At 44.6% G+C, this 24,909-nt stretch overlaps 1 protein-coding gene across 1 annotated transcript in view; it reads left to right on the forward strand.

Moving 5' to 3' along the window:
* Positions 1 to 24,557, forward strand: part of GCA (grancalcin) — a 63,499-nt gene extending 38,942 nt beyond the window's left edge. Inside the window, exons 7-8 of the mRNA XM_069224260.1 lie at positions 16,427 to 16,485; positions 23,341 to 24,557. Coding sequence (XP_069080361.1) covers positions 16,427 to 16,485; positions 23,341 to 23,367 — 86 coding nt within the window. The 3' untranslated portion in view covers positions 23,368 to 24,557. The remainder of the gene's footprint in view (positions 1 to 16,426; positions 16,486 to 23,340) is intronic.
* The last annotated feature ends 352 nt before the right edge of the window (positions 24,558 to 24,909 follow it).

Here is a 24,909-nt window from a genome sequence, read left to right on the forward strand (position 1 = left end):
TATTTTTTCCTTTTCCCCTTCTGGGCATTGTAGACCACCATTTGGTGCTAGACCAGTTCTTTGTGTGATGTCAGATGGCTCCCTGAATGTTCTTGTGCGTAGTTGTTATCTTAAGATTCTTAAGCACGATATAGGAGCTCTGATTTTTTTTTTTTTTCCAGATATTTCCAAAAGTTGTAGAATAAGCTAAAATTATAGAGGAAGGAGAGGAAAACCTATGGATTAGAGAGGGGAAACCTTCTCGGCCCAGCAGTGGACCCCACCAGCAACCTCACCATCGATGGATAATGGAGAGAGAAGGGTCATGGAAAAACCCCTTTAAAGTTTTCCCCTAGTTGCCGTCATAACTTTGCCAAGAGAGACCCCCCTCCTCCCCTTTTCCCAGAATGAGGTCGGCAACTTTGCCGAAGCAAAGACTGCGAGTCCTGTGTGGAATTGGTGCCAAAGATTTTCAAGGTATGAAGCCAACACAGGATGAAGCATTACACTGTGACGACAACACCAACAGGAATCGCTCGGACATCTCAGCCTCAAGTGATTAGGGGGGGAGAACGTTGAGGAGGCTGAAACAGCAAGACGAGAAGACCAGGACATGGAAATATTTTGAGGCCGACCCGAAGAAGTTCAGGTGCCTTAAAAGGGGACAAAGTACGACAACAAGGAAAAAGTAAAGCTGCGGAAAGGAAAAAGTAAAGCTGCGGAAAGGCACGGACACTAAGTTCTCAGACCATGAGCCTCATAAAGCAGCCCTGGCGCCAAAGCAGTTATCAACTAAAGGTCAAAAGAGCCACACAGATCCAGAGCAAAGGATACCGCAGGGCCAAAGGAACCACCGAAAGTCTTGACGCAAGCCTCTGCTCAAGAGGAGGCAAATGAGAAGGCAAGAGCATTGGAGACTGGGGAACCATCAACGCAAAAAAGAAACCAACACCTATGGCTGACGCTGGTCAAAAGAGCTCCAGGTTGAGAAGAAAACGAGTCTTGAGGGTGAAAATGTCTGCCCTCATACTGAGGAAAAAGGAGTTCAGCGACTCCTTGAGGAAATTTGGCATTCCTTCAAAGGCTACGAGGCCAAGGATGACCAATCTGCACTGTTAACCCCGGAACCCCACAGTGAGGAGCAGGAGGAGGTTTTTTTGTTTTTGTTTTTGTTTTCTTTTTTTTAACTCAAGGAGGTTGAGTATGCACCTGCCTTCCACTCCAGCCGGTTTCAAAACACATGGCAGGACCTTGACGTAGAATGACCCAAAGAGAGTGTAGACAAATACTCTTCGAGGCTATTGCCTCCTGATTACCTTTTGATGTACTACAACCACGTAAAGAGAGTGGCAGAGATGTATGGGGGTCCAGCTAGAGGAGGAGGAGGAGGGAGCATGTTTTCTCCTAGAGACTTCTTTGCCAGCCAAAACTGGGCCACTTGGATTAATAATCGGGGCTCTGGAGCTAAGCTCCAAATCAGACCACCACTGACGGGTCAAATCCATCCGTTCATCAGACCGGTTTACCAATTTAGCCTCCAATATAGTCCCTATATGTACATCGTCTCCCTTCACCCTTTGCACAGCAATGTCCAATTGTTTTGTAACAGGACTTGTTCCCTTATTCTCAGAGTCCTCTACATTATGTGCACTTCGTGCAAAAACACCTTCAGTTGGTACCTTGCTATTTATCATTCCTTGTCCATCAACTTTTATGATCTCACTTTTCAACCCCTCGGTTACTACCTGTCTTGACATCCCCAGAGACCTTTGTTGTATTTTGGAAATTGGTGGTTCCAGGTTCACATTTTTTCATTCCATAGTATTAAGGGGACTATAATGCTCCTTAAATACTTGTTCCCCGACGTTAAGTAAACTCATTTGTTTCCAGGAGATCTTATCCACCCCTTTGAGTGTTATAGTGGGTACAACTTAGTGCCCAGGGGGCTACACTTTTTATTTTGAGATTGCTCAGAGCTCTTTTTATTCCCATGTCCTGTGGCTGAGATATTTAGAGTAGTAACACAAGCATCAAAAGTAACTGTTTTGGCACCCTTTATCTTATTTCGGGCTTTACATTGTTTTTTTCCTTTGCCTTTTAGTAGTTTGCGCATCTAGTTGCTTAGATTGATCATCCAGGTGTTTAATTTGTTGCAGGGGTTGGACTAGGATCTGGCCTAAAGACATCTTTTCAGTTGAAATTACTGGGTTATGGGCTTGCCCCTTTTCTAGTGGCTCGGAACAACAAGGATTCACTAAATCTTCCCCCAGTACAGCAGACATCATTAACACTTCGCTCATTAATACAAACACTAGCCTCTTGTTTTGAGTAGGCTACATTTCTGCCACTTTTAACTATGTTAAGGTTCACCTTAAAATCGCCCATTAATGTATTTTAGAACCTCTGGGAGTGTAGCAAGCTTATTAATTATTGGAGCACAGGTCAGCTTAGTTGTTTCAGAAACATTTCCCGGAGACTCAACCTCCACCCCCCCCCTTCCACTTGAAGCCCATTTCTTTTTACCGTTTCTTGCATACTAGACTACTTTAACTTTTTATTGGGGAAATTGGATGTGGAAGGGCCACTGTTCCTTCAGGAATAGTAAAAATAGCGGCAACAGGATCCTTCAAGAAGTCAAATTTATAAGGAACTTTCACTGATTTCTCAAACATTCGCGAGATGGGAGAAATGAGTCTGATGTTCCGGATTCATTCTTAACTTCTGATTCTTAGCTGAAAGGAAAGATGGCGATTCTCGCTTTCTCTTAATGGTTGGGTGGCCTTTCCTTTCCTGAGTGTCTTTTTTCTGTCAAGGAATATTTGGATCTATAAATTTTTTTTTTTTTTTTTTTACAGTCCTTAAAATATCATCCAGCCTTTAAGAACTAGAAAACACACTGCCACACCTCATTAAACTGAGGGTCACGGCCACAAAGTAGGAAAGCCTGCGGAAACTAGTCTCCACTTACTTGACTTATCTGTCAGATCAAGAGTTACATATGTTTAGACATGATCCATGATTTAGTTAGTTCAGCTTGCAATCAGTTCACTATCAGGAAGAGAGCACGTGGACCGCAGTCTGCACCTGTTGTAAACTAGCTGCTTCCACAGCCTCTGACAGTCTTCCCTAAATATAAGTCCTTGGCGACCCAGTTGCAACACCACATCCAATCCAATCCAGAAAACAACTGGGCACTTCCAATTACTTTTGTCCGATACCTCAGACTTAGTTACCACACCTCCCTCCAAAGTTGTTGCACCCTCCTGTGACAAAACTAAAAACTGGACCGGAGACACGGGGTGGGGGGCGGGGGGCAGAAATCCACAAATGTTTGCAAATGACCGCAATAGACCGTTCCTTGCCACTCCTGACCCATGCAGAACCCAATAGCCACTGCATATCTCACTTCGCCAAATCCACCACGCCTCACCTTACGTCCACCTTCCACCGGAATCCTTAAAGTCCTTGGGGCCACCAATCCAGTGACCTCCAGTGTCCAATACAAACTTGTTGGAGAGAATGAAGTCATATAGCGCTGGCTAAGGAAGGACGACAATCAGCAAATTAGTCCAACAATGCCGGCAAGTCCGCCAACTTAAAAGTTGACGGGACTTGGTGGGTTCAACTGTTCTCTTCCAGGGGATCCTCATCAATAGTCATAAACATTGAATATTCACGCCCCCGTGCGGGGTTCCCGGAGCATATACACAAACACACATGTATAAGTATGAAATATATATGAAAAATATATCATTTTTTAGTAGACAATTTTCATACCAGACTCATGTATACATGGGTATAACAGCAATGCAGACTATAATGATAAACAGGCTAAAATGCTTTATTTCTATGGAGTTTTTTTCCTTTTTTTTTCCAAACACTCTCCTTTATAATTACAAGAAAAAACGTTCTAAAGCCCCATAGCCGGGCAGAGAAAAAGAAGTACCAGCAACACATGTGAAAAAAGAAAAAAAAAACTACATTGAAAACAATAGAGCATTATTAGCCAATAGGCTGCATGCAGGTTTAATACAGAAAAACACAAAATTTGGCACCATGCCTTTTAAGACCCTGAGAACCTCCAGTATCCCACCATGCCTCAGGGGTGAAGGAGAGGTGACAGTTGGTTCACAGCTAGGTCAGTTCTTTTTTCTGGCTTCTTCTGAGAGGATCCTGGAGCATTGAGCTCTCAATTTTTGAGTTTTTCACAGAAAAATATTCAAAAACATTATGTTCGATGGCATCTGTCGCTGTAGATACACATGGTCTGCATAGCTCGCCATCTGGTGTTGGGTCGGAGTGTTACAAGTTGTTTTTCTTCGAAGAAGTGTTTTCGAGTCACTGGACCGAGTGACTCCTCCTTCTGTGCTCATTGCGCATGGGCGTCGACTCCATCTTCGATTGTTTTCTTTCCGCCATCGGGTTCGGACGTGTTCCTGTCGCTCCGAGTTTCGGAACGGAAAGATAGCTGAAAACGGAAGATTTTCGACGGTATCGTTGCGATCCGGTTCGAGATAAACACATACGACAACGCTTTGAACATCGAAGCGCTTCAGTGCCCTTCGGGGTAGATTTCGGCACACCGTCGGGGCCTAGTCGGCCCGACCGCGTGGAGAACAACGCCGATGGAACGGACCCCGTTTCGATTCTGCCCTGAATGCCACAACAAATATCCCTATACGGACCAACACTCGGTCTGTAACCTGTGCCTGTCACCCGAGCACAGCGAAGAATCCTGTGAGGCCTGTCGGGCGTTCCGGTCCCGAAAAACTCTGCGCGACCGTCGAGCGAGAAGACTGCAGATGGCATCCACGCCAAAGGAGCATCGACAGTTCGAGACAGAAGAGGAACAGGAGGAATCCTTTTCCATCCAGGATTCAGACTCCGACGAACTCGACAATACAAAAACTGTGAGTAAGACGTCGAGATCAGAAATTAAAAAAGGCAAAAAGGCCCAGGGGACGCCACTGCCAACCGGCCATGGCTCAACCCAAATTCACGGTGACCAACAATCGGCACCGAAAAAGGCCCATTCAGTGTCGAGATCGTCCGACTCCGGTCGAGACACCGGCACACAGCCTCCTCGGGACCGAGAGAGTGCTAAAGAGAAGCATCAACACCGAGAGTTCGGTGTCGACACGGATCGACGCCGAGACAGTGGCGCCGAAGACCATAGAGGCCAAGATTTTTCGGCACAAAAGAAGAGGAAGGTTACCTCGGAGCCGAAAAAACAAACAACAGGGTTTTCGGAGCCGAAAAAAGCACCAACAGACCCAGTTTCAGGCTCCTATACTGAAGAACTTTCTATGTCTTCACAAATGAAAAGACACAGATTCGAACAGGAACTGCAATCCACTGAAGTGGATCACACGCAAAAGCGTATCTTTATTCAGCAGGGGACAGGGAAGAGCAGTACCCTTCCACCTGTCAAAAGAAAGAGAACACTTCAGTTTGTAGCACGAGAGGCTCCTCAGCAACAAACAGCAAAGACGGTAACACCTCCTCCCTCGCCTCCACCTGTAACTCCGGCTTCGCCAACTTACACCCCGTCACATTCGCCAGCTCACACCGCCATGAGCCACGACGACCAAGATCAAGACGCGTGGGACTTGTACGATGCACCAGTGTCTGATAACAGCCCAGACACATACCCAACTAGGCCATCACCACCTGAGGACAGCACAGCCTATTCACAAGTGGTGGCTAGAGCAGCTCAGTTCCATAATGTGGAACTACACTCTGAACAAGTAGAGGATGACTTTTTATTTAACACCCTCTCCTCCACCCACAGCTCCTACCAAAGCCTGCCTATGCTCCCAGGCATGCTACGCCATGCAAAGGAGATCTTCAAGGAGCCAGTTAAAAGTAGGGCAGTAACGCCTAGAGTGGACAAAAAGTATAAGGCGCCTCCTACGGACCCTGTATTCATCACCTCTCAGCTGCCACCAGATTCTGTGGTGGTAGGGGCTGCCAGAAAATGGGCAAATTCACACACTTCTGGGGATGCACCTCCCCCAGATAAAGAAAGCAGAAAGTTCGATGCAGCCGGGAAGAGGGTCGCTGTCCAGGCAGCAAACCAGTGGCGCATCGCAAACTCACAAGCGCTGCTAGCGCGATACGACAGAGCCCACTGGGATGAGATGCAGCATCTCATTGAACATCTCCCAAAAGATCTACAAAAAAGAGCAAAACAGGTTGTTAAAGAGGGTCACAACATTTCCAACAATCAAATACGCTCCTCTATGGATGCAGCAGACACAGCCGCAAGGACCATTAATACGTCGGTTACCATCCGTAGGCACGCATGGCTCAGAACGTCTGGATTCAAGCCATCAGTACTTAACATGCCAGTAAACGAAAAACTTCTGTTCGGTCCGGAGGTCGACACAGCCATAGAAAAGCTCAAAAAGGACACTGACACTGCCAAGGCCATGGGCGCACTCTACTCCCCGCAGAGCAGAGGATCTTATACCACCTTCCGCAAAACACCTTTTAGAGGAGGGTTTCGGGGTCAGGCCACACGCCAGTACCTCACAGTCCGCACCGTCCACCTACCAGGGACAGTACAGGGGAGGCTTTCGGGGCCAGTATAGAGGAGGGCAATTCCCTAGGAATAGAGGAAGATTTCAAAGCCCCAAAACCACTACCAACAAGCAGTGACTCACACGTCACTCACCCCCCCCCCCCCCCCCCCCCCCCACACAACACCAGTGGGGGGAAGGATAGGTCAATATTACGAAGCATGGGAGGAAATAACTACAGACACATGGGTCCTAGCAATTATCCAACATGGTTATTGCATAGAATTCCTGCAATTCCCTCCAGACATACCACCAAAATCACAAAATTTATCAAAACACCATTCACAGCTTCTAGAGATAGAAGTTCAAGCACTACTGCAAAAAAATGCAATAGAATTAGTACCAAGCACACAAATAAACACAGGAGTTTATTCACTGTACTTCTTGATACCAAAAAAGGACAAAACACTGAGACCAATTCTAGACCTCAGAGTAGTAAACACATTCATCAAATCAGACCACTTTCACATGGTCACACTACAAGAAGTGTTACCATTGCTCAAAAAACACAACTACATGACAACCCTAGACCTCAAAGACGCATATTTCCATATACCAATACATCAATCACACAGAAAATATCTAAGGTTTGTATTCAAAGGAATACATTACCAATTCAAAGTATTGCCTTTCGGTTTAACAACCGCTCCAAGGGTATTCACAAAATGCCTAGCAGTAGTCGCTGCACACATCAGAAGGCAGCAAATACATGTATTCCCGTATCTAAACGACTGGCTAATCAAAACCAGTTCGCTCACACAATGCTCAAACCACACAAATCAAGTCATACAAACCCTCTACAAACTAGGGTTCACCGTCAACTTTGCAAAATCCAACATTCAGCCAAGCAAAGTACAGCAATATCTAGGAGCCATAATAGACACGACAAAAGGAGTAGCAACGCCAACTCCACAAAGAATTCACAATTTCAACAGAGTCATTCAACACATGTCTCCAAATCAAACAATACAAGCAAGAACAATACTACAGCTCCTAGGCATGATGTCCTCATGCATAGCCATTGTCCCAAACGCAAGACTGCACATGAGGCCCTTACAACAGTGCCTAGCCTCACAGTGGTCTCAAGCACAGGGTCACCTTCTAGATCTGGTGTTAATAGACCGCCAAACTTACCTCTCGCTTCTATGGTGGAACAGTATAAATTTAAACAAAGGGCGGCCTTTCCAAGACCCAGTGCCACAGTACGTAATAACAACAGATGCTTCCATGACAGGGTGGGGAGCACATCTCAATCAACACAAGAGGACAATGGAACATACATCAAACAAAACTGCATATAAATCATCTAGAATTATTAGCAGTTTTTCAAGCACTAAAGGCTTTCCAACCAATCATAACCCACAAATACATCCTTGTCAAAACAGACAACATGACAACGATGTATTATCTAAACAAACAAGGAGGAACACATTCAACGCAGTTAAGCTTATTAGCTCAAAACATATGGAAGTGGGCAATCCACCATCAAATTCGCCTCATAGCACAGTTTATTCCAGGGATCCAGAATCAACTGGCAGACAATCTCTCTCGAGATCACCAGCAAGTTCACGAATGGGAAATCCACCCACAAATTCTGAACACCTACTTCACACTCTGGGGAACACCTCAAATAGACTTATTTGCAACAAAAAAGAACGCAAAATGCCAAAACTTCGCGTCCAGATACCCACACAAGCAATCCCAAGGCAATGCCCTATGGATGAACTGGTCAGGAATATTTGCTTACGCTTTTCCTCCTCTCCCTCTCCTCCCTTATCTAGTAAACAAATTGAGTCAAAACAAACTCAAACTCATTTTAATAGCACCAACGTGGGCAAGACAACCCTGGTACACAACACTGCTAGATCTTTCTGTAGTACCCCACATCAAACTGCCGAACAAACCAGATCTGTTAACGCAACACAACCAACAGATCAGACACCCAGATCCAGCATCGCTGAATCTAGCAATCTGGCTCCTGAAATCCTAGAATTCGGACACTTACAACTTAGCCAAGAGTGTATGGAGGTCATAAAGCAGGCCAGAAGGCCATCCACTAGACACTGCTACGCAAGTAAGTGGAAAAGATTTGTTTGTTACTGCCATCATAATCAGATACAACCACTAGACGCAACTCCAAAACATATAGTAAATTACTTGCTCCATTTACAAAAAGCAAAGCTAGCCTTCTCTTCTATTAAAATACACCTTGCAGCAATATCTGCATACCTGCAGACTACCTATTCAACTTCCTTGTATAGGATACCAGTCATCAAAGCATTCATAGAAGGTCTTAAAAGAATTATACCACCAAGAACACCACCTGTTCCTTCATGGAACCTAAACGTGGTCCTAACAAGACTCATGGGCCCACCTTTCGAACCCATGCACTCTTGCGGAATACAATTCCTAACCTGGAAAGTTGCCTTTCTCATCGCCATTACATCTCTGAGAAGAGTAAGTGAAATTCAAGCGTTCACAACACAGGAACCTTTTATACAAATACATAAAAATAAGGTCGTCCTACGCCCTAATCCAAAAGTTATTTCACCGTTCCATCTAAATCAAACGGTAGAACTACCAGTTTTTTTCCCACAGCCAGATTCCGTGGCTGAAAGAGCACTACATACATTAGATGTCAAAAGAGCATTAATGTACTACATTGACAGAACAAAGAACATCAGAAAGACTAAACAGCTATTTATTGCATTCCAAAAACCTCATGCAGGTAACCCAATATCAAAACAAGGTATAGCCAGATGGATTGTTAAATGCATCCAAATCTGCTACCTTAAAGCAAAAAGACAACTGCCCATTACTCCCAGGGCACATTCAACAAGGAAAAAAGGTGCTTCAATGGCCTTTTTAGGAAACATCCCAATGCATGAAATATGTAAGGCAGCCACATGGTCTACGCCTCACACATTCACCAAACACTACTGTATAGATGTGCTATCCGCACAACAAGCTGCAGTAGGTCAAGCTGTATTAAGAACTCTATTTCAGACAACTTCTACTCCTACAGGCTAAACCACCGCTTATGGGGAAATAACTGCTTACTAGTCTATGCAGACCATGTGTATCTACAGCGACAGATGCCATCGAACTGAAAATGTCACTTACCCAGTGTACATCTGTTCGTGGCATCAGTCGCTGAGATTCACATGGGCCCACCCACCTCCCCGGAAGCCTGTAGCAGTCCAGAAGTTACCTTCAATTTTGTACATTTGTGTATATATATTATTTAAACCTTTAATAGGTACATACTTACACATTTCATTGCGCGGGCACTATTACTATAGTACAACTCCTACCTCACCCTCTGCGGGGAAAACAATCGAAGATGGAGTCGACGCCCATGCGCAATGAGCACAGAAGGAGGAGTCACTCGGTCCAGTGACTCAAACACTTCTTCGAAGAAAAACAACTTGTAACACTCCGACCCAACACCAGATGGCGAGCTATGCAGACCATGTGAATCTCAGCGACTGATGCCACCAACAGATGTACACTGGGTAAGTGACATTTTCATTATCTACCTTCACTCGACGTTTTTCACCTTTTTCTGATTGAGGGTTTTTTTCCTGACTGGAAAATGCCTTCTCTTTTTGTGAAGTGCCCTTCCTGTGGGAAGAAGGCCCAGTCTGATCCACACTCTCTCTGTATTGTGTGTTTGCCTCAGAGTCACTGCCCTGACACATGCAGGCACTGTAAAAACATGTCCAAAAGGACTGAAGGACAGACAGAAGATCAGACTTCATGGACTTCATGAAAGGCAGAAAACCTTGTCCTCCTTGCTTCCCAGGCGGTCAACAAGCCATTCTATGGAGAGACAGGCTAGGTCGACGTCAGCTGGTAAGAAGGTGCCTGTCTGTTCCCAGTCTACGTCATCGCTGCCACCGTTGCATCATCGCATATCGCCGTCAGCGGCGACCCGACCGACATCGAAGGCGCACAGCCATCATTGGGACAGATCTCCGTCGACGACAATCCACCGATCAACGTCGAGCCAGCACTGCCGTGCTCGTACGCCGTAGAAGGCATCACACCCCTCGACGGCACGGAAGACGACGTCAAGATCGCCTCAGCGGGGAGAGCAGAGGCTTCTGTCGTCAGCGGTCCAGCACTCAACGGCGAAGCATACAACGCCGAGCCACGCACATACAAGGGACCACCTGTCGCCGTCAAGGTGCTCGACGTCGAGACCTGAGCAGTCCACGGTACTTCCTTCGACGTCGGTACACCTTTCGACGTCGAGGCCGGTACTGCCTATCTCTCAAGGGTAAGAGCGTCCGCAACCACCAGCTGACAAGAATGTCACTCCACCAAGTCCAGTGGTCTCCATAAGGAGTGGATCGCGATCAAGGGCATCGTCAGGGCACATCTCGCCCATAAACCTATCGCCAAGGTGGTTGGAGAGTCTTAACAAAGCTGCTTCTTCAGACTCTCAATACTCGCGGATGTTTTCACCAACAGCGTCGCTTCCGAGGACGCCAACGGCGCATACAGAACGAGCTCGTTCTACGTCTCTCCAGTCTGCCACTAGGCCTCGACGCACTACATCAAGATATAGGAGCAGGTCACGCTCCCAGAGGAGGTCAAGGTTGAGCCATCACAGAAGATCTCCTTCTTGGTCCACATCGTCGAGGTCTTCCATAAGCGGTTACTCCCCGACTGACGGATTCTCCACCAGCTAGAGTTTCCCCGGTGGATGACACAACTTTCAATGAGGTGCTGCTCAAGGGAGCACAAAAGCTTAATATTGATGTCCCGGAACCTTCAACTTCCTCGTCAGTAATCTTCGAAACCCTGCAACACAGGACGGTTTCAAAGAAGTTGTTACCTCTCGTGCCTGGCCTTCTCCAACCAAAAGACAGCGAACCTCCGTTCAGCTCCCGCTAGGATCTTGAAAAAGTACAAGGCCCCTGATCAGGATCCTTTTTTTCTCAGGGCTGATCCACTACCAGACTCAAGCATATTAGCCACAGCCCGCAAGACGCTTTCAGTGTCGTCATCCTCGACGGTTCCACCGGACAAGGAGAGTAGACATCTGGCCTCTCTGGGGAGGAAGATGTGTGGCACGGCGGCGTCTATGACGAAGGTCTCCAGCGCCTCAGCACTCCTAGGCAGATATGATCGATCCCTCTGGGACTCGCTGAGCATATTTGCGGGAAAGCTGTCAAGAGAGAATAGGCAGGACTTTCAGGAGATCCTTCAGGAGGGAAGTCTGGTGTCCAATCAAATCATCAGTGCAGCAGCAGACGGGGCAGACTTGGCGGCGCATGGATACGCGCATGGGGTTTGCGCAAGAAGATCTTCCTGGCTGAGGCTCACAGGTTTAAAGCAGGAAGCGCAACAGCGTATAATGAATCTTCCGTCTAACGGAAACTCGTTATTTGGAACCCACACGGATGATGAGATGGCACGTATGAAGGTGGAGGTCGACACAATGAGGGCAGTGGGCCTAGAAAGAAGAAAAGACATCAGAAGGAGGTACAGGCCTTACGACAGGCGCCCGTTCCAACAGAGGGTTCAAACCCCTCATTGGTCTCAAAGATCTCAACAAAAACAAGGGCGTCCTCTCTTCCAGTCTCGCAAGGCCACATTACATTTGTGTATATGCTCCAGGATGCCCGCACGGGGGCGGGAATATTCAATGTTTATGACTTTGATTAGGATACCCCTGGAAGAGAACTAGGTCTTGGGGGTAAGGGTTGGAGGGCTAAGAGCTGAAAGCTTTGAGGCAAATGAGGCTGCACCAGGCAGCACCAGTGGCAAAAAAGCACATGGCATCCACTGCAGCACAAAACGAGCAACAGCACCTCTAGCACCAGTGGAGCAGAGCAGAGTAGAGCGGCACGGCATCGGTGCAGCAGTGTCGGCGTCTGGATGCACAGCGTCTCCCTCTGAGATCGGAGGGCTGGTCTGAAGGGCTCAAATAATCCTGAATATCAAAGACCGAAAGTATACCTCTGATTTATCGTAGACAGAAAGCACTACCAATTCAAAGTGCTGTCCTTTAGCATAAAATCTGCACTAAGCTTTCACAAGAGCCCTTGCAGCAGTAGCAGCACACCTAAAGAAGACAAGGAATTCATGTCTACCCATAGCTAGACGATTGGCTAGTGAAAGCATAATCAATGGGGGCGTGTCTGAAGGATATACAAAGGGTCATGTGCATGCTACAACTCCTAGGCTTCACAATAAACCACAAGAGGTCATCACCACAACCATAGCAAGTGAAGGTCTCTCTAGGAGGCACCTTGAACTCCGAAGACAGCGGAGAACAGGAGCAAAAGAAAAAAAAAACTTCTCCCTACCAGAAGGGTCAGTCTGTGACAGTGAGGACTGTTATGAAACTCCTAGGCTTGATGGCATCATGCATCCCATTGATACCACACACAAGAATGGGCATGTGACCCATCCTGGAATACATCCACACCAAATGATCACAAGCCGCAGAGATTTCCGAGAATCTAGTGGTTGTTGCAGCAAGATTACAGAAGAAGATACAGTGGTGGAACTCGACAAACAAATTTAGGGAGACCATTCAAAACACCAGTTCTGACTGTGTAAAGGACTCACCCCACAAATGTTGGGGAGCACACTCTGGAACCTAAAAGTAGGAGCGTTATGGAGTAACACAGATGCAGTGAAGCATATCAGTGACCTGGAGATGAAGACTTCTGCCTAGTTTGAAGGTCATTCCAGGCACATTGACGGGCCAAAATGTACTGATACAAATGGACTGCACAACCACCCTGCTCTACATCAACAAACAAGGGGGAACAAAAACCGTCACTCTAATAAAGCTAGCCCGAGAGATGTGGCAATGGGTGATACAAAGACAAATAACTCTACAAGCAATACACGTGTGGGGGAGCTTAATATGGAGGAAGACACATTTAGCAGACGGAAAACTAGCTCACCCGAGTAGGAGATAAAGCAGGAAGTTCTACAAAAGATTTTTTTTTTTGCATCTGGGGCGCAACAAGCATAGACTTGTTCGCTGCACCAACATGTGCAAAATGCCAACACTTCACCTCCAGGTCTCCTCACTCCCAGTCAATAGGGAATGCCCTGTTAATCAGTTGGTCAGGGAAATTTGCATACCTTTCCTCCAATTCCCCCTCATCCTGGTGGTACTGGAGAAGGCCGACCAATCGAGGACAAGACTCATACTCAATGGGCAAGGGTGACCTGGTACTCTGATCTACACGAAATATCCAAGTGTACGGTAATCACAATCAAACCAGATACACCACAGGAAGGTGTACAATCCCGAGCCAGCCACACTCAGCCCAGCGGCATGGCTCCTGAATACCTAGAATTCAGGCACTCCACCTCTTTATGGTGGAAATCCTGCAGGAAGCTAGAAAACCAAGCACATAAAAATGCTTCACGGACAACTGGAAAAGGTACATCCATTGGTGTCCAAACAGCAACATAATGGACTCTGAAGACCACAGAAGTTGATGCTAATATACCTCAACCATCTGCTGGACAGTGCCTTATCTACACATCACTGAAGGTGCATTTAACAGCAGTAATGTCCTACGTTAGATGTATGTTGGGCACCAGCTTCTTCACATCTCCAGTAGTGGAGAGATTCTTATAGGGCACTAAAAGTGTGGTGTTGCCAAGATCTGTTCCAACTCTATTAAGGAACCTGAGCACTGCATTAAGACAGCGGATGTCAGAGCCCTTTGAACCCATGCACAAGTTGGATCAAAGATCACTAACCCTAAAAACAGCCTTTCCTATATCATTTACATCTTTACGCAGAGTGAGCGAGTTAAAAAAGCACGGACAATTCAGGAACTGTATTTGCAATTCCACAAGGACAAGGTAGTCCTTAGAACCAGCCCAAACTTTATACCAAAGATAGTAGCACATTTCCATATAAACCAAAGCATACCACTGCCAGCTTTCTTCTAGGAAACAAAGACACAAGAAGAGAGGGAGAATTAATCATAATAATAATAGCAATGCACAGCCTGTGAATCCAGAAAATTCTTCAAGCTGCAAAACTACTCCTATTAGTAAGTAATCATTTAGTTATGATTATTTCATATAACAATAGTGACTTAGTGGCCAGAGCTGCCAACTTTGTAACTTGGAGGCCCAGGCTTGAACTTCAGCCTCAGTGCTTGATTCAGCTTTGTGTAAATCTGGGTCAGTCCCCTAACTTCCCTGTGCCTAAAAATGTGAAATGTGTTGTGTGAGATGTATTGTGGAATTCCTCTCTTGGGGTGCATGATGCTATAGATCATAATGCAACCTCCTGAAATGTGCAGCTCTCTGATGTTCCTTAGCTAGGTTTGCACTTAAGAAACACCAATACATACATCCTTTCAAAAGTTGCAGTTATCTCAGCGTGGCTGTCTGTGCTTTGCCGTGTTTTCATAGCGTTAGTTTAGAAAGTGTCTTATTTATTGGATCAAGCTTCAGATTGATCCACTGTGGAGAGTAGCTAAAAGCTCTGGACTGTTAAACAAGCATGATTGGGGTGAGGAAGCACTACAAAGGAGTGCACTTTTAAGCCTCTTTAGAGGTAGATCCTGACTGACAGTAGCTGAATTAATCAATTCTGGCATTGCTGTGTGAACCTCGTTAGCATAAGAGGAGCAAATCCATTGTGCTGTATCAATATTCTACCAGATGATCTCATTTGGTTAAGATAGATTCATATTTTTTATGTCCCGTATGGTGATCCACTGATTTTATGGCCTTAGGTTAGGACCTGCCTCTAACTTGACCACTTCTCTTCCTGGGCTTTTACTTGGCAGTGATGTCCTCTGACATGTCTACTGCATTTCCTAGGTCTGAAATCACACTAAGTGCATCTGTTGGGAGGGATGTTGGTTGTAGGTCTTAAGATGCCACGGTACCCACTGAAACCTAGGTGACGGGCACTAATACCTGGCCTTAGAAGTGCGATAATCAGGACTGTTGATACCATAGCAACTATGTGGGTTGGTGAATGGGGAGGGCCTGTGCTCCAGGGTATTCATTGAGCCAAGTGTAGCAGCGGCTGTTGAAATGCCTGTGCTCCAGTCCTGGCAGCCATAAGCAGTGTCTGCAATACTCGTTACCTAAATTGAAATTCCTCTTCCTCAGAGTGCCCCTCTACTGTTCACTACATATTATTCAGCTGCTTTTCTGCCAACAGACTTCAGAGGAGATAGCCACATAGTCTTCCAGGCTTTTCTTATTTATTACGTTTTGTATTTAGTAAATTTACATGTTGTGCTACTGCGCTTCTTAAGAAAAATACCACATCTGACGTTAAGTGTGCGTGGTGTTCTTTCCTGCCTTTGTATTTGCTTCACTTACATTAGACTGATGTTTCTGGCATCCCCAAATCATCTTTGTATTTCAAAAGGGATATGTACTCAAATGTATAGATCTGGGGAAAAAAAGTCCTGACTTGTGAGGAGTCTTTGGGTTGATTCCCCTTCCCAAGCAGCACAAATAAATATCTCAATATGCGATCTAGATCTACATCTGGTTTACGCATGCTGTCTTGTAGCTAGAAAATGGTCTGCATAACCAAAACCAGTATACAAAGGTATAAATCCATTTAGTTAGATAAAAATTAGTTTGGGAGTATTCTTGAAACGTTCTGTGTAAAGTCATTCTAACATGCAATCTATGATATAAAAAGCATCATGTTTCCGCAGTGCCATGAGGATTCCTGTTTATTGTCACATATATGGTACATTTAGCTGTAGATAATGAATATAACACCTCTCCCATCATGCTAATGCCACATGTTAATTTAATTTCTGAAGGTATAGTATTTATGTATTAGTGTTGTATGCACATGTTTTAAAAATTGATTGTGTTTTCCTTTGTTCCCAAAGATGTCTTGCGGAGAAGAGATAACATGCAGCAAGGATTTGTTAATTTTGCATATGACGATGTAAGTAAACCCATGCAGAACAGGGTGGAACCATAAGGTGTCCACCGTTTAGCAGATCTGTCACGTTTGTACAGTTCTAAAGAAGTTTTTAGACATTAGTCAATGTTTATTTTTTTCAAGACGACAAAAGCAGCATAGTATTATTTATGCCTAAGTGGTCAGCAGGAGATAATCTGGGCTGTAACATGGCCCTACCCTACACAAGGCTATTACAGAATGAAGGGACAGTAGTGTATCTTGCTACCATCTCTTTGCCACCAACCCTCACCATAAAAAGGAAAAAGAATTGATGAAAAACATGTGTGCGGTTATAAATAGTTTTTGTGTCTTGTATTACTAATGCCCATTCAACAGAAGGTTTTCTCCACAAAGCATTTATAAACTTTCTTTTTATGTTTGTGTTAGTGTGTGATCTTGGGCAACCAAATGTAATGATTCTTACTGTGACATAAAAACAAATCTGCAAATTTAAATGAAGCACATTGTATGTTTTTTTATCTTCTATGGAGCAGTCCCACGCAAGTTGGGGAGTGCACATGGGCCACCTCAACATCAGAGGAAGATGGACCTCTGTAGAGGGCAGTGTAGCACATAAATGTGTTGGAATGGAAGGAAAGCTTCTAACATTGAGTGCTTAGAGAATCCCATAATGGGGAAAACAGCTCAGGTACAACAAACATGACCACTGTGTTCCATCTCAGTAAACGTGCCGGGGTGACAGATTGGAGGCTAGGGTTCCAAACAGTTGGAACAATTTCAGAATTGGCCCAGACTTGGCAGTACGCTTGCCTGAGGTACTGTATGTAGAAGCAGACAGACTAAGCAGACAAGGAACTTGCACACACAAGCTGGAGGTAAAAGATCAAGAACTGAGTTTTCAGGTGTTCCAAAGGTGGGGTGTATATCACTTGCAGATCTCTTCCCAACACCAGAAAACACAAAATGTCTAAGGTTTGCGTCAGTGTTCCCACATCACCAGCCAAAAGGGAGTGCTCCATTAATAAACTGGTCAGGGACATTTGCATATGCTTTCATCCCACAATATTTTGATTCCATTAGTGAAAAGTAAACAAGTGCAGGCAGTCATCAATTACCCTAAATGTAATAGCACCACAAGGGGCAAGGCACTTGTGGTTTTTAGACCTCAGATGTCCTGAGGAGCGGTATAGGAACTACCATTCTCGCTGGAACAGGTGTGTTCACTGGAGTGACAAGAAATGTATTGTAGACCTTCTAACACAAGACACTACAGTAGTTAGATTCCATACTTAACTTTTAATTTCTACATCATTCACGGTCTATCCAGTAGCTGTTGTTGCTTGCACCAGGGAGCAGGCAGGAAGAAGCCTCTTTACGACACCTATAAGCAGAAGGGTCGTAGAGGGAGTAAAGAGAAGAGCTCCACTGCAGATAGTACCAGCACCAATGTGGAACTTTAACTTGGTGTTCATTTATCTAATGAAGGAACCCTTTGAGCTACTGAATAGGACAGAACTCAATATTTGACATTGAAGAATGAAAATATATATATATATATATATATATATATATATATATATATATATATATATTTTTTTTTTTATAGCTATCAAGTCACTGTGAAAAGTCAGTGACTTACAAGGGTGACCAAGGAGGATCCTAACTTGCAAATACACATGGGCTGGGTGTTCATAAGAACAAATCTTTGCAGAGTTCAATGCACACTTCCTGTTAACCTGTTCATTCAACTACTGAGCATTTTTGCATCACCCAAACACACATGCTGATATCATTTTGACTACATTGCATGTGCAAAGGGCAGTAATATACTACCTTTTATAAACGCAACCAATCAGGAAGAGAACCCAGTGTTTTGTTTCCCTTGCACCCGTGAACAAAGGTTCACCCGTGGCCTAAAACTATAGAGCGGGAGAGAGGGAGAGAGGGGGAGAGGGAGAGAGGGAGATATATGTATAACAGTGACTCTCCAGGCAAAGCCAAGAGCTCATTCCACAAGGGGAAAAAATGGCAACTCTTGCCGTTTAAGCGAATGTATCTAATAATGACTTGTAGGGCAATGACATGTCACTCCATACATACTTAAACAAAACTCTTGTGTGGCTGTTCAAGCCAAATGAGAGGCTCAGGTGGGATGGAAAGGTTTAAAACACATTAGCACACTATTCGTTTCAGTGCAACATCCTTGTGGAGGAATAATGCTACAAAATATCAGTAGTCTTGCAGCTTGAAAAATTTCTGGATTCGGATTAGACCTGCCAACCTCCCTAAAAATGAGGCACCCTCGGGGGAAGAAACAGGGGAAACTCATAGCCATATCATGAAGTCAGAAAGGAGAAGGAAAGCTTCTAAAGAGGACAACCACATACAGGTACTTGTGGGGTGTACGTCTTGTCACTAGGGGAAGGGCTAATCACCAAGACACCCACACCATCCAAAAAAGGGCTTACAAGAGAGATTGGATGGTGTTCGTCTACTTGCAGGATGCTTATTTCCATATTCCCATTCTCAAGTCACACCGGAAGTATCTCCGTTTTGTGGTAGGGTCGCAACACTACCAGTTTGCGGTCCTTCCTTTTGGTCTTACTTCTGCACCTTGGGTCTTCACAAAGGTGATAGCGGTTGTTGCAGCAGACCTCAGAAGGAAAGGGATAGCAGTATTCCCTTACCTGGACGATTGGTTGATCAAAGCCAAGTCTCCAGAGCTTGTGCTGCATCACCTGAAACTGGCAACCCAGTTGTTGTTGTTCAGTGTGGGCTTTTCAATAAATGTGCCCAAGTCTCACATGGAGCCCTCTCAACGCCTCCTGTTAATAGAGCCAGTACTGGACACTACATTAAATTGGGCCTTTCCTCCGCTACAGCGAATTCAGGACATTCAGGTGTTGATTCTGATGTTTCAAGAAGGAGCGGTTGTTCCGGTCCTCGGGGTCCTTTGGTTGCTCGTTTTTTTTGCTTCTTGCATTCTGTTGGTCACTCATGCACGCTGGCACATGAGGGCTCTTCAATGGTGCCTCCGCAGGCAGTGGTTTCAACACAAAGGGGATCTTGAGGAGTCGATAAAGATCTCCAGAGACACTGCTGCTGCTCTACAATGGTGGGCTGCGGGCGGCAACCTGTCTCAAGGAAAGCTGTTTTCGCTGCCTCCTCCAGTGATAACGGATGCCTCCACTTTGGGGTGGGGAGCTCATCCGGGGGAACTGGAGATCAAGGGTCGTTGGTCTCCAGTGGAGCAGATGTTTCATATCAATCCGCTGGAACTGCAGGCGATTCATTTGGCCCTCAAGGCCTTCCTCTCTTCCCTTCGCGGTACAAGTCCTGGCGGACAACACAACCGCAATGTGGTACATCAACAAGCAGGGAGGAGTAGGGTCGTACCTTCTCTGCAGAGAGGCTCTGCGGCTCTGGTCTTGGGCACAGGACAATTGGCTTTGCGTAATAGCAAAACATTTGGCCGGGGTTCAAAACGTGCGTTTGGACATTCTCAGTCGGTTATTCTCAGACGATCACGAGTGGCGTCTTCACCCGGATCTGGTTCTTTACATTTTTCGGATGCTGGGTTTTCCCCGGATAGACCTATTTGCCACTCAGGAGAACGCGCCTGAGTCATTCTGATAGCTCCGGATTGGCCGCGAAGGGTGTGGTACGCAGACCTACTCCAACTCTCACTGTGCCCTCCGCTCCGTCTCCCTCACAGGGCAGACCTCCTCTTGCAGTCGCAGGGGCAGGTTCTACACCCTTACCTCCAGAGCCTGCACCTTCATGCCTGGCGATTGAACGGGTCAATCTGAGTGCTTTTTCTCTCACATCGGATGTGGTGGAAGTTATTTAATCGCCCCGATGACACTCCACCAAGTCTGTGTGGACAGATGGACTAAATTTGTTCATTGGTGTGGAGAGCAACAATTTAATCCCTTAAGTGCCCATCTGTCAGATATATTGATGTTTGCTTTGCCGTTGGTGCGGCGAGGTTGTGCTGTGATCATTGTCAAAGGGTATCTTTCGGCCTTCTTATGTCTTCCTGATCAACCTTCTTTGTTCAAATCCCCTTTAGTGTTGAGGTTTTTGAAGGGGCTTACCAATAGGTTTTCTCCCACTCCGTTTATCATGCCCCAGTGGAATTTAAATCTGGTGTTAACCTTTTTGATGGGCTCTCCCTTTGAGCCACTTCATTCTTGCCCTTTTAAGGTTTTTGGTTCTAAAAACTGTGTTTCTGACAGCCATCACGTCGGCTAGACGTGTGAGTGAGCTTCAGGCGCTTTCTGTTCACCCACCTATTACAACCTTTCATAAGGACAAAGTGGTTCTGAGGACCAGGGTGGCTTTCCTCCCCAAGGTAGTGACTCCGTTTCATTTGGGACAATCCATCACTCTCTCAATATTCTACCATCCTCCGCATCCATCTAAGTAGGAGAGACTCCATCGACTGGACCCTAGGAGGGCTCTCAGCTTTTATATAGACAGAACAAGAGAGTTCCGCTTGGATGACCATCTCTTTATTGGATACGTGAGGAAGGGGAAGGCTATCCACAAACAAATGCTATCCAGGTGGGTTGTTCTTTGTATTAAGATATGTTATCCATTGGCGAAGAAGGATCCTCCTGAGGGGGTCAGAGCCCATTCCACCACGGCCAAGTCGACCACATCGGCCCTGGCTAGAGGTGTTCCAGTGGCGGACATTTGTAAGGCCGCGACTTGGTCTTCCCTCCACACCTTTGTAAAGCATTATTGCTTGGATTCAGAGGTGAGGAGGGATGACCATTTTGCGTGCTCTGTGCTGCAGGAGTTCTTGGTATGACCAGACCGACACCCTCCTCCGAGAAGGTACTGCTTTGGGACTCTATTCATTAGGTGAGGAATCCACAGGTAGTTGTATCCATCAGAAGAGCAAGTTACTTACCTTTGGTAACACTTTTTCTGGTGGATACACTAGCTACCTGAGGATTCCTCACGGTCCCTCCTGCCTCCCCGTTGTCAGTCTGGTCATGCCGAGATTTCCTTGGGCGTGCATTTGTGTATTTTATTCTTTCAGTATTATGGGGTTAAACATTTATTTATGTATATATAGTTGTATTTCTGTTTATTTTACAAGTTCTGATTTTTGTTCATAATGGTGCAGAACTTTTAGGAATGTGCATTGGTATTGTTTCTATTATTTGGAGGTTCCTTTTTTCAAAGAGGTTTATTGGATACAGTTAGGAAGTGTTTGGAATATTAATGTTTATCTATTCGTCTCAAAGCCACGTCAAAAATGACATAAACTGACGTCAGCACGCCGGTGAGGGCCTCTTATTGCCCCAATGACGCCAGGCGGAGCCGTGTGGATTCGGGCAATTGTGACGTCCTTGCTGACGTGCAGAGCTGGAGAGAAGTTTCAGTTGAATGCTACGCATGGGGGTGGGGGGGGGGGGGGGGGGAGAGATTCATTAGGTGAGGAATCCACAGGTAGCTGGTCTATCCACCAGAAAAAGCGTTACCGAAGGTAAGTAACTTGCTCTTAGGTGAATTCAGGAAAAAATACTTGTACAGGTAACCTTTCTTTTTTGTTTTGATTTATTTGAAGACTGAGCAGTCAAAAGCCAAGTACCAGGTAGTGTGTTTTGAGAACCCCCATGCTAATTATTTAGAATCTGGACGTTCACACCACTTGGACCAGTGGTCTCTAAACTTTAATGCTGCGCTCCCCAGTTGAAAATACAAATCATATGTCTAGACTTATTTAAACATTACAGTTAAGTACCATTGCCTTTTTAAAAATGCAATAACATGCTTCTGCTTAAAACTAAGGCCTGTTATCTGTATAAGGCTTCTTTGGGCCAGAGTCTGGTGCCCCCCTCTTCCCCCCCCCCCCCCCCCCCCCCCCCCCCCCCCCACTCCCCCCTCCCCCCCCCCCTCCCCCAGGCACAACATTTGAAAAACCTCTGACTTTGATTGATGCTGGCTGGACAACCAAATTAGATGGAGCACTGCACACCATCGTGCAACCTTTGAGGTCTGGAAAGTTTTTTTTAATTGAATGTTGCAGCAGGCACCAGGAAACCCAAAGTGGTCTGTGCCACATTAACGGTCTCCAACTGCCACTTGAAGGTAATTTCCTCTTCAGTAAATAACAATTCATCTCATGCACATTTTCCATATGAAAAATTGGATTGTCTGTTCCTGCTTGCATCCATGCCTGCACTAGCACTTCTTTTCATAGATATTGCACACATGACTGCTGCTCTTTTGAATAGATCAGCCATTAAGAGGACTTAAAGACTTCTCTTTCGATCTTTTTGCAAGTTCCCTTAAAGTTATTGCAGTAGTAGCTTGTAAATTCAAGTTGTTGAGCATAGCTGATGGAGGAATCACACAAGATTGAAATACTGTAATGAAAATACTCCCGTCTGTCCATTGCCAAGGTACTGTGACTCTGTATGTCTTTAGGGTTTCTATAAAAACATAATCGGTTTGGCACAGTCAGTGGTTTTTTTTATTTATTATTTCAGTGAAATAGGGGTCATTGAATTTAAAAATAAAAGTTGTGAATTTTTATTGTGGCCTCTGTCATATACCATGGTTTCCCTATCCTTCAATAGCAGACCGCCGGACCTTACAGTAAGTAGCGCCTTTCATTAATTCAATGAGGAAATCCTTGGGTATAAAAAAAAAAAAGCTGTTCTAGTCTAATTAGCTAACATACATTCAACAATTTTTTTTGTTTTTTCACTTTGATCATCTTCTGAAACTACCTTTTTGTTTTGAATTATTGCATTGTACTGTTAAAAAATACTCAGTTCCTTGATCTGCCCTGATATATTATTATGCGTACTTTATATTATAGTGATGTAAAACATATACGTATGCTTTTGTTTTTAGTTTTTGCAGTGCACAATGGCGATCTAAGACACCAAGCGCCCACAAAATATGAAAGTAGGGGAGAAAGGAGTCTGTGAAATCTTCTGCGGAGAAGGAACAATCTTCTGTGAATTAAATTGTTGTTGACCTTTCCATGTTATGCCTGCAAAGGGACATCCATTTGTATAAATGTTTTGATTTGTTTTTTGTGCACAGTTCAGAGCAATAAATTATTTTTAGTTTTGCTTTTTACTGTTTTCTGAACTAATAGCCATTTTTATATTCAAAATGCCAAATTAGAGTGCATCTTCTAATAATGTCACAGGTTTAGCAAAATCTTACACAACTACATGTTAGTTATAATGGTAATTTACCTAAATTCAGAGCCCTACGGGTGTCTGACGTGGTGTTGATAGTAGTATGCATATCATGCTTCTTTCTAAATGAATTAACTCCACTTTCGAATTAATAGCCTTTTGTGGCCTATAATGATGCATTATCCTGAACCATTTGGTAAATGTTCCAAAACAAATCTTCGTTTTGGGAAGGGGGTATTTTATCTTTATTACTTTCACATTTTCTTACTGTTTATTCGTGTATTTAATATTCAGATATATGTGAAACATCTACCTGAAATGTTCGTATACACAGGTTTGTATACCTAAACTTGAGACCATATTGGAGAGAGTGTGAAGTCCATTTACTCACATCTTTCACCAAGTTCTATTAGTCATAGTAGTTCGTCCATTTCAGGAGTAAAAGTTGCATCCCAGCGGAGTAAATGCTCTGCTAGCCTGGCCATGATGTATGCCCTTCAGATAACTGATCTATAAAACCCCTGTCTTTATATGGTATTTATAGTTTCTCAACAACTGCAATTTACTATTTGAGAAATTTTACCTCCTTCATTAAAATAACAGGTTTGACCTTCCTGCCCTGTATCTGTTTATGTACATTCTAATATAGTGGTGTATAACTGTGCCATGTTGAATCAGATGAGCCTTCCCGGTAACAATTGTTTTTTATTACAAGCAATTAATAATTTACTATTGGTAATTAATGGATTTTCTTATCTTGTTTACTAAGGGATTTCCAAGTAGAAGTAATGATCAAAATTAGAGCTTGCACTCTGTATAAAGAGGGGATTTATTTACTATTTGCCTTATTTGCTTTCAGTTATATTATATTAAACACATTTCTTAGATGTTCTGTGAAACTAATAAATCCCTTCTATCTCAGTTTTGCTTGTGATGTCCTGAACCTCCTTAAACATTACAATACTGCAGTATGTTGAGGAGAATACTTTCCTGCACAGCAATTTTCAGTTGATAATGTTTACCCAGAGTCCCGTTTTCTCTCCAACTAAAATTTAGATGAATGCTAAAATTAATGTGAATTGTTGCTATTGCTCTTTACGTACCTTATATGAAAGAAACTATATATTTTTAGGCACCTGAGATCTTCAAAGAAGGGGGAAGTTGTATGGTAACACAGTATAGTGCCCCGCATCGTGAATCTTTTCTGAATTCACATGCGTATTCTCCACCTGGTGGTTGGGTCTGGAGTTGTCTCATCTGTGTTAGCCTTGAG

This window comes from Pleurodeles waltl, chromosome 3_1 (genome assembly GCF_031143425.1).
Source record: "Pleurodeles waltl isolate 20211129_DDA chromosome 3_1, aPleWal1.hap1.20221129, whole genome shotgun sequence".
Classification (NCBI taxonomy): domain Eukaryota; kingdom Metazoa; phylum Chordata; class Amphibia; order Caudata; family Salamandridae; genus Pleurodeles; species Pleurodeles waltl.